At 52.4% G+C, this 15,689-nt stretch overlaps 1 protein-coding gene across 4 annotated transcripts in view; it reads right to left on the bottom strand.

Annotated features, from left to right (window-relative positions):
• Positions 1–12,587: 12,587 nt before the first annotated feature.
• The window catches only part of TTC7B (tetratricopeptide repeat domain 7B), a 236,934-nt gene continuing 233,832 nt past the window's right edge, over positions 12,588–15,689 (bottom strand). For all 4 annotated transcript variants that reach the window (XM_067727870.1, XM_067727815.1, XM_067727824.1 and 1 more), the window contains one exon: positions 12,588–13,560. In XM_067727870.1, coding sequence (XP_067583971.1) covers positions 13,454–13,560 — 107 coding nt within the window. In that variant the 3' untranslated portion in view covers positions 12,588–13,453. The remainder of the gene's footprint in view (positions 13,561–15,689) is intronic.

Genomic DNA, 15,689 nt, shown 5'->3' with positions numbered 1-15,689 from the left:
AAAACAGTGGTTAGTGCAGCCTAAGCGCAAACGATGAACCTCTGTTAATCCGGAGGCCCTCTGCTCGAGAGGAAGGACAGGCGGGGATATCTGTGAGGATGCAGGGGCCAGTTAGGACCCTTGAAAGGAACAGAAGAGCAGAGCGTAGGGGAAACTCCTCCCAAGGAAACCCAGCCGGGGTAGTGGAAGGAGGAGCCATTGGCTGAAGGACACAGGGGCTGCGGTCGGTACGGCTTCCTCCAGGTGCCTGGTCCCGGCTGGGCATGGAAGTGACCAGAGAGATTGCCCAGGCTCTTGCCATGGCTTCCTCTCTCTCCCAGCCACAGGCCTTTCCTGGTCTCTGGAGCTTCTTCTCTGAGAGTCTGCCTCCATCACCTGTCCCCCAAGGGAGCTTCACGTTCGTGGAGGGGCGCTAGGGCAGGGAAGGCCTCCTCCATCCCCAGCCCAATCTTATCTCTTCTTGCAGCCACAGGCGGGCTCCACACCACCCTCTGCCCTCCCGACCTCTCTGTAAATCCAGGTGTAACTGGGTCTCAAAGAGAGATGCCCCTCTCCACACTGGATAATGGGGGGAGCTAGTCCTTTGGCTCCAGACCCTGAGCCCGAGTTGGTTGCCAGGGCAACAGCAGCCCTAGGGGAGGCGGGAAGCTGGGTGCTGGGGAGTCACAGCCCAGCCCGCTCATCCCTAAGTGCTGTAAGGGTGTGTGTGTGTGCCTGCTGCATGCCTAGCGTGCGAGCAGGAGTGTGTAGCAGGGGTGTGTGTGCCTTGGTGTGTGTCTCTGTGTGTACCATAGCCTGTGAGCATGTAGCCCTCAATTCTGTAACAGAAGGGGAGGGAGGAAAGGGGAGGAGAAGGAAGGGGAAGGGAAAAAAAAAAGTGTGCCTTGGTTAATCCTTCCAACTGTCCAGGAAACATCCCCCCATTTTATAGATGAGGAAACTGAGGGTCATTATGTATTTTGCCCACAGCATAGCAGGGCGGTGGCGTTTCCCCTAGACCTGCCGGATCCAAGCCTGGACTCTTTCCCGGTCCCCTCTGTCACTCCTTCTGGCTTCAGGTGCAGGGCCCGAATTGTACAATACACTTTTCTCTGTCGTTGGACTGTGTGCCTGGTGTTGTTGAGCAGAGCTCCTGGCTCACCTGCCATCCGTCCTCCTGAGGCAAGTTATGAACAGCTGTGCAGGAGGCCCCGTCCTGATGGGGTCCCTGGGCAGGGGCAGAGCCTGGACCCCACAGGACTGAGGACCAGAAGGAAGTGGCAGGGGAAAGGGCACTGGGAGCTATAGGCTCGACTCCACTCTGGTCAGCTGAGCAGCTGCACGCAGGTTGGGGAAGCTGAGTCTCCTGCATGCATCGCACTGTCCCTTCTGCCCCTCACCACTGGAGGGGCTCCTGGGGCTGTGGCTGGGGAGAGGCAGCTTGGTAGGCCCATTACCCGTGGCCTCACCAATGGCCAAACCCTTCACTACCCGTGCTTGCTCAGGGACAGAGAGAACCACCCTTCCTTCCAGAGAACTCAGTGGAAAGAGCTTGGGGGACAGACGGCCCAGGCTTCAAATCCTGCCCCCAGCTGCTCACCAGCTATGTGACCCCGCATACGTTTCTTAACCTTTTCAAAGCCTCGGCCTTTTCACGTGTGATGGGGCATCTACTAGTCTGCGCAGGCTGCCACGACAAAGTACCACAGACCGGGGGCTTAAACAACAGACATTTGTTTTCTTACAGGTCTGGAGCTGGCAGTCCAAGATCACGGTGTCGGCAGAGGTGGTTTCCTCCGAGGCCTCTCTCCTTGGCTTGTAGACGGCCGCCTTCTCCCCGGGTCCTCACATGGTCATCCCTCTGTGCGTGCCTGAGTCCTAATCTCCTCTTCTTGTCTCCCAATCTCCCCCAGTCTTATTGGATCAGTGTCCACCCATATGACCTCATATAAGTTTTCCATTCCTTTAAAGCCCTTGTCTCTAAATACAGTTGCATTCTGAGGTACTGGGGGTTAGGACTTCAATGTGTGCATTTGGAGGGGTACAACTCCATCCATAATAAGGTGTAATATGAGTAGCAGTCTCCTTGGTTTGGTGTGAGGGTTATTCATCATGGAATGAAGCCAGCAGGCCTGGGCACCACAGCCCAGCCAGGGTCTTCATACATCATATCCATAACCCTCACAGCCTGGGGGGAGCACAGGCCTGCGCCCCCAGGAAATGGGGGGTGCTAGGGCTCAGTGCCTGGTCTGGCTGCACCCTTGGCCGGAGCCCAGCCTTCTCAAGCCTGCCCTGTCCACTCCACCACAGAAAAGGGCAGATGTGCACTGTTTCCAAGAGCCGTCCATACTCTCAGCCCCACGAGCACAGCCCAGCCCTAGCGTGAGCAGGACAAGGTAGCAGGGCACTCCGCTTCCCAGATGGGAAAACCGAGGCACGGAGAAGCCACGCAGGGCACTGTAGCAGGGGGTGGAGGTGCACTGGGGCCGTGGGCCTGGCATAGGGAGCAGCGATGATGAGGAGGTAGCTGCCTGGCTGTGCCCTGTGCTCCCAGAAGTGGGAGAGAGGAGGTGGGCCTGGCCTGAGCGAGGGAAGGATCCCCGTGGCCCCAGACCGCGGCCTCTGCCCCGGGCCCTGCCCGGCCGAGCCTCCACTTCCTGAGCCGGTAGCCAGGACAGGCTGGGCTGCTGAAACCCTTCCTAAAAAGGAATCGGGCTGTGGTGGCCCAGGCTATTTTTAGACAATTGTGTTGAAAAATTCCCAAAGTACATGTGGCATTTCTTCAGGAAGAAAAAACAGAGAGGGTAAGTGGACTCCCCCTCCTTCGGGAGGGTCCTCATACCACCAGGGCCCTGCAGCTGCCCAGCCTGGAGTTAGGTGATCGGGCTCTTGGGCCAAGGCAGGGCTCACCTCGGCCCCTCTTCATCCTGGGCTTTCAGGGGGTCTGGGGCACACACGATCACCCCAAATTACAGGTGGGAAGACTTAAGCCATGTGGCCTTTGTCCCCATTTTCAGTCTTCACTTAAAAAAAACAGCTTTTACAAAATAAACTTTACTGGAGTATAGCTGATACAGCAAAGTGAATCAGTTATACATATACATATATCCACTCCTTTGTCGATTCTTTCCTTGTATAGGCCATTACAGGGTATTGAGAAGAGTTCCCTGTACTGTGTCTGTTTTATATGGAGCAGTGTGTATATGTCAATCCCAATCTCCCAATTTATTCCTCCTCCCCCCCACACCCCGGCTTTCCCCCCCGGTAACCATAAGTTTGTTTTCTACATCTGTGACTCTATTTTTGTTTTAAAAAACCAGTTTTATTGGGGTATAATTGACAAATGATAAACTGTACATATGTAAAGAGTACAATTTGGTATGACCTGGGTTTAAACTCATGAAGCTAGCACCACAGTGCAGGCAGTGAACAGACCCATCATCCCCCAAACTTGCCTTATCCTCTTTGTAACCCCACCCACCGGACCCCCTCCACCCTCCTCAGTTCCCTCCTGCTCCTGGGAACCATGAGTCTGCTTTCTGTAACTGATTTGTTTTCATTTTCTAGAATTTTCTGTAAATGGAATCATACAGTCTGCTCTCTTTTTTCGACTGGCTCCTTGAACTCATCATCATTACGTTGAAATCCATCCATGTTTTTTTTTTTTTTTAATTGGAGTATAGTTGCTTTACAATGTTGTGTTAGTTTCTGCTGTATAGTAAAGTGAATCAGCTATGCATATACATATATCCCCTCTTTTTTTGGATTTCCTTCCCATTTAGGTCACCACAGAGTGCTGAGTAGAGTTCCCTGTGCTATACAGTGATTCTCATTAGTTATCTATTTTATTGCCAGGACTATCCCATTATGTGAACGGACCACAATTTGTTTCTCCAATCATCTGTTGATGGCTATTTGAGCTGTTTCCAGTTTTTGGCTATTATGAATAAAGCAAGTCTTTGTGTGGACAGATATTTCCTTTATGGTAAATACACAGGAGAGGAATTCCTGGGTAACTCGATGTTTAACTTTTTAAGAAACCGCCAAGCCGTTTTCCCAGGTGGCTGCACCATGTTACATTCCCACCAGCAATACCCAAGGCCTCCAGTATCTCCTCATTCATGCCAACACTTGTTATTGTCTGTCTTTTTGATTATAGACACCCTAGTGGGTGTGAAGTGGTATCTCACTGTGGTTTTGATTTGCATTTCCCTCATGACTAATGATGTTGACTGTCTTTTCTTGTGCTTGTTGGCCCAAATCGCACTTCCTTCTTAAATAAACTTTTAATTTGGGGATAGTTTTAGATTTGCTGAAAAGTTGCAAAGATAACATAGATACGCAGATATCCCCTCACCCAGTTTCTACTAATATTACTCCCTTCTGTTATCTGGTATATGTGTCGCAACTAAGAAACCAGCATTGGTATATTGCTATTAAACTTTATTTAGATGTCACCAATCCATCACACCCATGTCCCTTCCCTGTGCCTGGATCCCCACACCACGTGATATTGTCATGTCTCCATAGGCTTCTCCAGCTCGGGTCAGTTTTCTAGAATTTCCTTGACAGTTTTGAGGAGTATTGTCAGGTATTTTGTAGAAAGTTCCTCAGTTTGAGTTTTTCTGGTGTTTTCTCATGACTGGGTTTTGGGGAAGAAGCCCACAGGGGTGAAGAGCCTTCTCATCCCATCCTATCAGGGTACATGCCGTCCACATGACTAACCACTGGTGAGGTCGACCTGATCTCTAGGTTTCTCCTGCCAGGTTTCTCCACTGTAGTGTTATTAGTTTTCCTCTTTCCAAACTCTACTCCTCAGAAAGGAGCTGCTAATTCCAGCCCACACTTGAGTGTTTAAGCTTCTCAAGCCTCACTTTGCTTTGAGCATCTTCTATGTCAGGCGCTTCACACTGATACTTCCCTTAATCCCCAGCCCTTCCACTGTCCCACAGGGAGAGGGTCCAATGATCCCTAAACTCGGCAATGTTTAAAGTTACAAAGGATCAGGGATCATTCATTCATACTCTTTCCTACCCTTTTAACAGACGAGGAAACCGAGGCCCAGAGAGGGAGGTGACTCACTTATGATCACACTACAATCAGAAGTGGTCTTGGGGCACTGGATAGGGCAGAGGTCTGGAAGGATGTCCTGGCCCAGAGTAGACATCTATTGGTAGATGAGTTGGGCATATGATGATTGAATGATAAGGACTTCTGTTTGTGATAAGGTTTCTCTGAGGACAACGCAGATAGCCATGCAGGACACCTGTGCCTCCCAGGTACCTGCACAAACCAGGGAAGCAAGAATGGGTGATGCCAAAGGGCAGACCACCCCACACTACCCTGATGTGAGCCTGGAATGCCCCCCAAGCTGGCCACACAACAGAAAGGCTGGATTCGGGGTTTCAGCTGGCTACGCACAGCCTGCCGAGTGGTCAGGGTCCCCATAGTGAGCAGACACAGTCACAGCCTACGGTGTGAGTATAAACTGGTAGGGTGATTTGTTCATACGTATCAAGGGCATTAAAAGTGTTAATGGTTTTCACCCTGGTTCCCACAGGGAGGCCACGGATGGACCATGGAATCAGATGGATCCTGGATGGAATACAGCTTATGCTCTCCCATGAGTCACTTTATCACCCTGAGTCTCCGTTTTCCCATCTATAAAATGAGGGTAGATTTGAGAAATGCTTTCTTCTTTTTTTTTTTTTGATGAAATTAGTGGTGTTAAAGTGTGCGTCAATCCACAATCAGGGTGGATTGGTTAGCAATATTGTACGGGTACCTCTAATGCGCCCAGTAACCTCTACCCTTCCTGGAGCACCTAGGACCAAACCTCCATCTAATTCTGTGTCCAGATGCCTTTGAGGATTTTGTTGCCTGATCAGACCAGAAGGGAAGCTGAATCCTGCCGTCAGAATCCTGTTGCATCTGCCCTAGCGGACTTTTCATGGGAGAGCTTCTCAGTGCCTGAGATGCCAGAGACTGGGAGCCCCACCCGGCCCAGACCGGGTATCTGCTTTGGCACCTGCTTCCTGATGGTACCCTCTGTCTACGCCTCACATGCATTGGGGCACCAGCTGGCAAGGTGAGCTTGGCAAGGGAGGAGCCGATAGCCCTCCGTGCTGCTAGCGATTGGTCTCCACACAGAGCGGTCAGACAGCATCTAGCAACTAGAGCCACCCACGTGGGCTCTGTTCAGTTTATAGACCACCTCATAGAACCGTGAGGGTTAATGAGACAATCCACAGAAAGTGTGTAGTGTGCTTCCTGCACAAACTAACATTCCTCCTAGAAGTCTACCCTAAGATAGATAATCAGAGATGCTGGAGAAAATGTGTATGTGAGGGGCTAAGAGTGTGGATTCTGGAGTCTGGTGACCTGGGTTTGAAGCTACCACGGAATCACCCAACCGTGGGCAAGTTTCTTCATCTTCTGAAGAAAGCTTCATCCCGCAACTGTACCAGTATCTGTAGTAATATCATCCAGCTCACAGAGCTGTCATCAGGGTTAGATGAATTCATGCATCTTTTAGTTGTACGTAGATCTTTTAGAACAGTACTTGGTGCACGGTAAGTGCTCAAACAATGTGAGCTAGCATTAATTATTCCGTTGTATGTGGTGTGACAGGGTAAGACCCCTTAAATGGCTGATAATAAGGGCCAGGGTTAGATAATAATAATAAGGGTTAAATGTTTGACAGGGCATCCATGTGATGGAAGGTTAGGCTGTCTTTAATTGTTCATGGAGTTTAATGACAAGGGGAAGATTAAGTGAAATGGTGTATAAAGTGTTACATAGAGTATGATTTTACTTTATTAAAAATATACACTCTACAAATGAACTTATTTACAAAACAGAAACAGACTTATGGTTACCAAAGGGGAAAGATGTGGGGAGGAGGGATAAATTAGGAGGTTGGGATTAACATATACACACTACTATATATAAAATGGATAATCAACAAGGACCTACTGTACAGCACAGGGAACTCTACTCGAAACTCTATAATAACCTATATGGGAAAAGGATCTGAAAAAGAATAGATGTATGTATATCTATAACTGAATCACTTTGCTGTACACCTGAAACTAACACAACATTGTAAAGCAACTATACTCCAATATAAAATGAAAATTAAAAAAATAAAATGCAGTTATCATTCAAAAATATATATACTCATAGGAAATTGCTGGAAGACAATAGGCCAGAATGATGAGAAAGTTAACACTAGATGGTAGAATTTAATGACCTTTATCTTTGTATTCCTGAAACTGTGTGTGGTGGGAGTGGTCAGCAGAAAAATGCGCCCGCCACCCATAAGATGTCCACGCCTGTGAACTTTTCACCTTGCAGAGCAAAAGGAACTTTGCAGAAGTGATTATGTTAAGGATATTGAGATGGGGAGGTGATCCTGGATTATGCACTTGGGCCCAAAGTAATCATAAGGTCCTAACCTGGGAAAGAGGGTGGTGGAAGTCAGGGTTGCAGCAGGTGCTATGATGAGGAAGATCAAAGGTCAGCACGATTCACTGATGGTTTTGAGGATGGAGGAAGGTGCTGCAAACCAAGGGATGTGGGCAGCCTCTAGAAGCTGGAAACAGCAAGGAACGGATTCTCCCCTCAAGCCCCCAGAAGGAACACATCCCTGCCAACACTTTGACTTTTGCCCCTTAAGACCCATTGCAGACCTCTGACTTCAAAATTCTAAGAGAATAAACGTGTGTTAAGCCACTAAGTGGCCATTGACTACGGCAGCAATAGGAAACTAACACAATGAGCATGTATTTTATAATCACACACACACACACAGAGAGAGAGAGAGAGAGAGAGAGAGAGAGAAAGCTGCTTGTTATTTTTAAAAAGGCAGAGTTATGGGTGAAGCAACTTCATTTCCACAGAAAGCCACGTGCACCTGCCAGGGCAGACAGGAGCTGCCCAGGTTCAAGATGTTAAATACGAGAAAATGAAGTTTGTAAAAATTCTTCAGGAAGTTGAAAGCCTGAAGATTCAAAATACTGTGCTGAAAAGTCGTGTGGTTTTTGAATTCCATCTGATTGCTTAATGAATTTTATTGTTTTTAAGACCACGATTGGCTAAATGAAAATATTTGTAAAAACTAAATTAGTAACCTTTGACCAACCATGTTAAAAAAAAAACAACAAAACCTTGAGAGGATTTAAAGTGGGCCACATCTTTTCAGTTTAGAGAATGCTTTTTCATCTTCACATGGTCAGATTGTCAGTTCCTTGCTGACAATTAGAGGATGGGCCCCCTTTTGCACACTGCCGGGCCCAGGCATCTAGAGTGAAAAGTGGCAGAACCACAGGCTTCTTGGCCATGGTTTTCCCTCAGGAAGTCTGTACATGATCCTCTTTTAGGCAGAGAACCCCAGACTCCTACCTCTCTCCATGGTGGGGGGCCTTCCCGTCACTCAGTGTCACCGCCTCACAGAAGGGTCCCCTGGCCACCCCATGTAAAGTAGCCATCCACCCATTACGTAAAACTTGCTCCCAGCACTGCCATCTATCCAGTAATTATTTATTTACTGCTCTGTTTGCTGTCTGTCTGCCCAGTCCCCACCTAGACTGTGACCACCTAAGGCCACAGGAGGTGCTCAGAACCTGGTAGCTAACAAAGGGGGATCCGGGGGGGGGGTCCACCTTCCTGGCAGCTGTACCTTCCCGGGTGCTGCTGAGGGGCAGTGGGGCTGGGGGCTGGGGCTGAAGCTCAGGCTGGAATCCCCTCCTTCCCACCATGGCCTTGGGGGTGCTGCATGGGAGGGCCAGGCTGGGCTCTCACCGGAGAGTAACGATAAGCACAGTGGTGGTGAAAGTCATGTTAACACGGGTACCATCAGTGGAGCACATGTGCCTGTCGAGCGCTGTGCTTATGTTACACACACTCTGAATCTTTGCAGTGATCTTGTTCTGCCCATTTGACAGATGAGGAAGCTGAGGCTCAGGACGAGTGACGGCTCCCCCGTCCCCCCCACCACAAGGTTCCTCAGAGAATGAGCATCCAGGCCCAGATTCAAAGCCTGGCTGGCCGACCCCACGGCCCGAGCCCTTGGACACAGGCCCTGCTTCAGGCAGCTGCAGACGTGAGCTTCATGGCGCGTGTGGGCAGGGCTGACTCTCCCCCTCTCCTGGATCCGGGGGCCGAGGAGGCAAAGGTGAGGGAGGCCACCAGCTGCACCCCTGCTGTCCTGGCGCTGTGGGCAGGAGGCCCCCGGCCCAGGCGTCTCATCTCCTCCTCCAAGCAGAGAGGGAATGAAGCGCAGTGGGAATCGCCATGTGGTTGCAAATAGTTCTGTGTGGGAAGAGGGAGGAGGGAGCGGCCTCTCTCCCCAGGGACTCGCCTCACTCCAGGCAGGGGAGAAAGAGGGGCGTCCCTGCAGCGCACCCGGGGCCCAGGCCCCGTGCTTCATCGAAGCTGTATTAACAGGCCCAACGGCGGTGTGAGGGGAAATGTCACCCCTACGTTGAGACAGGAGCAGGAGGCCCTTCTCCACTGGCGGTGACGTGACCGGGCAGAGCTGGGATTCCAGCCAGATCTGTGTGACCCACAGCCCAGTGGTCACCAGGAAAGCCTATTGTCCTCAGGGGGCCAGGGGTCAACCAGTAGAAGACGGGGGAGGCAGGGAGGGCCCTGGAGGCTCTGGGTGGCCCAGCTGGAGCTGCTGCTCCAGGCGGACGGGCAGAAGGCACCCCACGACCTGCCTGCCACCCCCCGTAGCCAGCGTCGCTCTGGGCCTGAGCATCCAGGAGTCGTCCAGCGGCAGCCTGGCTCCCAGGCCCCTCGCGGTGGCCCCACGGGGTGGCCCCTTCCTGGCACCGCACACCCGCTACAGCTGCCTGCTGACTCATGTCTCAGCTGGGAGGGCAGGCTGGCAGGGGGGCCTGTCCCCAGAGAGGGACAGTGACTCAGGGTCACCCCCCGGCAGGCACAGAGCTGGAATGGGTCCCCCAGGGTATGGCCTTGGCGGGGCAGGCTGGGGGTGGGGGTCTCGGCCTGGCCCCCAAAGACCTTCTGGAGGAGCCCCTGCCTGCCTGAGACATTTGCAGGATGTCCTTTTCCTGGTCCCATCTGGCCGTGGAGTGGGAGGAGGCAGCAGGAAATGAGCTGACCTCGAGTGGGAGGAAGGCTGGTGGCAGTTCTGAGGGTCAGTCTCCTGGGGACCAGCCATCCGCTTGTGTGTGTGTGTTGGGGGGGAAGGGGGCTGGGGTCCTCACAGCCTGGCACGGTCTGCCCACTGCCCGTCTGCCCCCGGACGGGACTTGAGCACGGCCTCAGGAGCTTGTGGTCCCCTGTGTGGATGCTTCCAGAGCAGGCGGGAGGGAGAGGAACCAGAGGAGGCCTGAGCGGGCTAGCGCCAATTCTACAACTCACTTGGTGCCCCCAGTTGGACATGAGAGGTAGAGGGGGTGGGGGGAGGGGGAGAGGGCAGGAAGGAGTTAGGTGGAGGTGAAGGAGGAGGCACTGTGCCGCCTTAGGCTCCCTGTGGGAGAGGCTGGGAGGGCGTGGAAGAGGGACACGGCAGGGCACGGAGTCGCTGGCTCTGCCTCAGAACCCCCTCTGCTGCCCCCAAGCCTTCAGCCGAGCCTGCCATCTTACCCTGCGCCGGCGATGCCGGGGGAGCTGAGGAGGGGCCGCTGGGCTGGGGCCATGGCTGAGGTGGGAGTGAGAGGCTGCCCGACGTGCCCAGAGCAGACAGGGTGGAGGGCGAAGATCTCCAGAGTGTGTGAGATGGGTGCCTGGCTAAGGGCAGGACTTCCGGGGGGCAGATGGGATGGGGCATCCAAGGATGGTCATGTGACCACAGAGGAGCTCGGAGTGACCGTCCGGAGGACTCTGGGGGCTGTTCCATGCTGTCACAGACAGGGACACGCACAGGCCCTCTCTTGGGCCATGAACAGGTAAGGGGTCCAGGGGAAGGAGGCCTTGGTTCCCACCTGGGGAGATCCTGAGCTCACAGCCCTCCCTGGTCCTGAGAGTGAACCTGGGACCTGGCCCAGGCCCCAACCTGGCCCTGTCCCCAAGACCCTTCCCCGCTGCTGGTGGTGGGGAGGGCTGGCTCCCTTTAAAGAAGGGCAACCCCTCTCCCCTCACTTCTTCGTCCTCCCCTCCCTGGCCCACCCGCCCTCCCATTCCCTTCCAACTCGGTGGGGAGCTGGAGCTTTCGTGTTCCAGCCATGACCCTGGGACCCAGTCTCTCTACCTCCTTACTCTTTTCCTGAGTTGGCATCATTCTCAGGCAGGCCATCCCACATGGTGCCAAATGGCCACCCGCATCCCCAGGCTGGCATCCTATCAGGATGTCAAACCCAGTAGAAAGAGGTTTTTTCTAATATTTCCATAACACAGGTGCTAGAGGGGCCTCCCATTGGCCAAGTTTGGGCCACATGTCTAAACCTGAACCAGTCACTAAGCTTGGGGGCTGTAAAGTTCTGGACGAAAAGGTCGGGCCCATGTGTTCTTCCTTGAGCCATACGGGTGGAGACTGGGTTCTCCCAAGGGAGATGGGACACTACGGAGGGGACAGATGGTGGACAGGCAGACAGCAGCCGTCACCAGTGCCCCTGCACAGGCTGACGTGCGCAGGACTCTCCAAGGCAAGGCCCTGACACACAGCCAGCCTGGGAGATAGTGGCTGGTATGATACCTAGACTATTATCCTTGGGTGGCCCTGGCCTCCTGCCTTCCCGGTCCTGACCTGAAAGGGTCTCTTCCCGCAGTGCTGCACAGGATGGCAGGCTGGCCCTGACCCTCCAGCCAGGGCTAGCTGCTGCCCCTCTGAGCACCTGTCCTTTCCTGCCAGTGTCTCACGTTGCAAATTCCATGACTTATGACCACCCGCAGCTCCAGGTGCTGCCTGGCAGGGCCAGTGCTAAAGTTGGGATGCCTACCTGCTTTGCCTACAGTGAGCTCCTGCCTTCAGTCTCTCTCCAGACATCAGCTGACCCCTCACCTGCCTGCCTAGTGAGTCATGGAGGTTGTGTCTAGCTTAGGGGGAGGGGGATTGAGACTTAGCGTGCCTACGATCAGAGCTCAGGCTCTGCACACTTCCCTGGGTCCTGGCAGGGTGGGGTCACCCCACAGCTGCTCAGCCGCGCAGCTCTGGGGGATTAGAGAGGCCTGCTCAAGTCCTCTCTGGTTCTTCATCTTTACTCTTCACTCTGTTGGGCTGAGTCTCTGACTTCACATCTGGCCCCCAAACCTCTACATGCCCTCTCCTCACGGTGGCAGGACGGCTACTGCAGTTCCAGCCTCACCTCTCAGGTTTAGGTCCCTCAGGAGAGTGAGACTCTTTCCTTGCAGCTCCCACTCTCACTGGACCATTTCAGGTCACATGCTCATTCCCCATCCTCCGTAGAAGTGAATGCTAGATGTTAACTGGCCAGGTCTCAGTCACATGCTCCAGTCCCAGGCAACATGGGGAGAGCTGGGAAAGGTGAATTCCCACACTAAAATCAGGGCTGGACCTCCTAGTTCCAAGGGCGGACCTGTCCAGGGCGGCCCCCAGGCGCCGAAAACTCCCCACCCCAGGAACTGAGCCTTAACCTCTCTCGGGTCTGTGGGCTTTCACGAACAACACAAGCCATGGGTCCATTTAAAAATCATTTTATTATTAACTTCATCTTTCCATTTAGCCAAGTGTCTGTCATGTATAAGGAATGTCGGTAAATATTCCATTTGAAGCTTCTTTGTACATATTTCCATCGATAAATAAACTCTGAATTCACATAAAAAAGTTAAACTTAAATAACTCATATTTCCTTCTCTTGTAACAGGCCTATATTGGTAAAATATAAATATTCTTGGACTCAGGCTTTGTTCTAAGTGAGGGCAGTAATTTATCACATGGTACAATTACTGACAACAAAACTAAGAAACTGTCGGCTGGTGTCCTGGCTTGGACGAGTACTGAGGCGGAAAACAGAAAATTCACATTTGGTTTCTGGGCCAAGGGTAGGGCAGGAGTGGTGATGGTGGGGAGAGAACAGTTTTCTTTAGAGCTCTGATAAAAATAATCTGTTCTGCCACTGAATTTTAACTTTGAATATATTCTTCTACATTTGCAGATTAATTCCATGATCATTTTACTTAAAACTTAGATGTCAGCTAACAAAATATGGCACATGATCCATTTTGAACAACGTCAGTAGGTTCAGAAACTATCATTGGGCTGGCGAAAACGACAACAGAAATGCACGTAGAGAGCGACGATCAGGGGTTGGTTTGTTTAGTCCACTGTGGTCAATCGCACATTCATCCAGGGCCTTCGTGCGCACACTCGACCTTCAGCGCCCAGGCGGGGCCCCCTTGGCCTGGGCAGCAGTGAGGCCGGGGCGCTGCTCAGAGCACGCGGGGGATGATGGTGAAGGGCACCGCGGGGCTGCTGGCCTCCAGCTCCAAGGCCGTCAGGAAGCACTCAGTGGCCGCCGCGTCGTTGCCCTGAGCTTGCAGGACCTCACCCAGTCCGTTCCAGACCTCGTGGGCCGTGGAGTTCACCTGCACCGCGTCCCGGAGGATTTTCTCGGCCAGACTGTAGCGGCCCAGCTGATGGAGGATCAGGGCCTGCAGAGACAGACAGACAGTCAGAGAGACTACCACTCTGCACTCCTATCTGTCCTTGAGTTTTGGCACGTTCCTTGGAGGGAGGCATGCATCTCCATTGGGCTGGGCACAACGTAAGTTCAAGTTCTTCCTGCACTTGGGGCTAAGAGTCAAAAGAATCGCTCGAACCATGAACTGTATGAAGTTACTGATGTTCAGCCTTTTTTTTTTTTTTTTTTTTTTTTTAACGGTACGTGGGCCTCTCACTGTTGTGGCCGCTCCCGTTGCGGAGCACAGGCTCCAGATGCGCAGGCTCAGCGGCCATAGCTCACAGGCCCAGCCGCTCTGCGGCATGTGGGATCTTCCCGGACCGGGGCACGAACCCGCGTCCCCTGCATCGGCAGGCGGACTCTCAACCACTGCGCCACCAGGGAAGCCCTCAAAGCGTTTTTTATAGCCCCGTAAATCTTTGGCTAAATGGAATCTTACTGCTCACGCTCACACATTATGGGTATAAACAGACAAAAAGGAACTGCTGAGGGTAGGACAAGGGGGGGGGGGCCCAGAGTCCCCAGTGGGCTCCCCAGAGGCCCTGTACAGGCTCAGTGGAACCAGCTGGACAACCATTTGGAGAGTCTTCCTTTAGGACAAATTTCCCCAAAGTGGCATTACTGGGTCAGAGGATAAGACTCTTTAGGGTTCTCCAAATATTTTGCAAATGATATCCCCAAAGGGTGGCGTCACGTTTTTAGCCATCTACAGAGTTGCAGTGGTCCGTCCCCCGCCCCACCTCCGCTACCATTACTCTTTATTTTTACTAATTTTGTAAGTGCAGATTGTCCCCTCCTTGTCAAAACCTGCATTTCTTTCATAACAATTGAGGTTAAATATTCAATATTTCCCATGCCCATTAGAAGACATGCATCTGTTACCGTAATGGTCTAAAGTCTGTTTTTGACTTTTGAGGGGTTTTTTTCTTCTGTGAACAGAAGTTTTTAGTTTTTTAAGTTGAATTTGTTGATCTTTGGTTATTTACTGATTGATTGTCACTTCAAAGCTTTGGCAGTTATCCTTTCAAAGAACTGACATGCCTTGGATTCCATTTGTTGTGATCTGACTCCCCCGCCCCCATAGTTGTCCACCTTCCCCGGCAGATAGGAAACCTCAGTGGGTCTCCTCTACGTAGCTGGACACAAACTAGCTACTCCCCGCTTCCCCTCATTCCTGTGAGGCACTGCCTTTGTCACACAGTGAATTACTGCAAGAGATGCGGGGGGGTGGGGGGGGGAGCTTCTTAAATTTTCCGATGAGCTACACCACCTACCTTTCACATAAGCACCGTGCTGTTTGGATTTCCTTATTCCACATTAGGATTGAACAGGTGGGATTAGAGCCTTTCCTCATTGCTCTTCACTTTCAGTGTATTTATTGACAATCTTGCCCTGTACTAGTCCAGATGAATTTTAAAAATCACTTTGTGGCTTCCCTTTGGGAGTTGAATTGTACTTGCATGAAAGCTCTAAGAGTGTGGAGAAGCCTAACATCCTTACAGTGTTTTGTCTTCCTGCCCAAGAATGTGGCCTGACTCACCGGTCCTTCAAATCTCGGCCCTGTACTTTCTTTCTGTGCCTCACGTGTGGCAGGGGTGAGTCCTCCCTGGTTTCCTCAAAGCTGTACTTCACCGGCGGGCAAGGGGCAGACCCAGGCAGTGCAGGGGCATGACGTGCAGCCTGGGCCAGGTGGGCCCACTCCAAAGGGCTCTGGCCTCCAAGATGAGCTCTTAGACGGGGTAGGAGGAGCCCTCAGCAGGCGGTGTCCAGCACCTGAGGGTTGTCTGGCTGACCTTGCCCCGGGCTTGTGGCCCTGGGGGTGGTGTCTGAGAGCCAGAAAAGCAGCCTGACTTCCCAGAGTCGCCTGCACCTATGAGCCGCTGGCACGGGAGCCGTGAGGCCAACCCCGGAGGAGCTTGCGGTCAGCGGGGCCTGGGAGACCCACGGCCCCAGCACAGGGTGTGACGCCTCGTCTCTGGGAGGGGAGCCAGCCCGGGGAGGCTCCCTGAGTGAGGAGGTAGAGGAGGCCTCAGGCCAAGAGGCTGCAGACTTTAAGGTCAGGTCCAGCCTCTCTAAGAGGCAAACTGCATATGTGTCCTT

Source organism: Pseudorca crassidens, chromosome 1 (genome assembly GCF_039906515.1).
Source record: "Pseudorca crassidens isolate mPseCra1 chromosome 1, mPseCra1.hap1, whole genome shotgun sequence".
Lineage (NCBI taxonomy): Eukaryota > Metazoa > Chordata > Mammalia > Artiodactyla > Delphinidae > Pseudorca > Pseudorca crassidens.
This window is presented reverse-complemented; position numbering and strand designations above follow the sequence as displayed.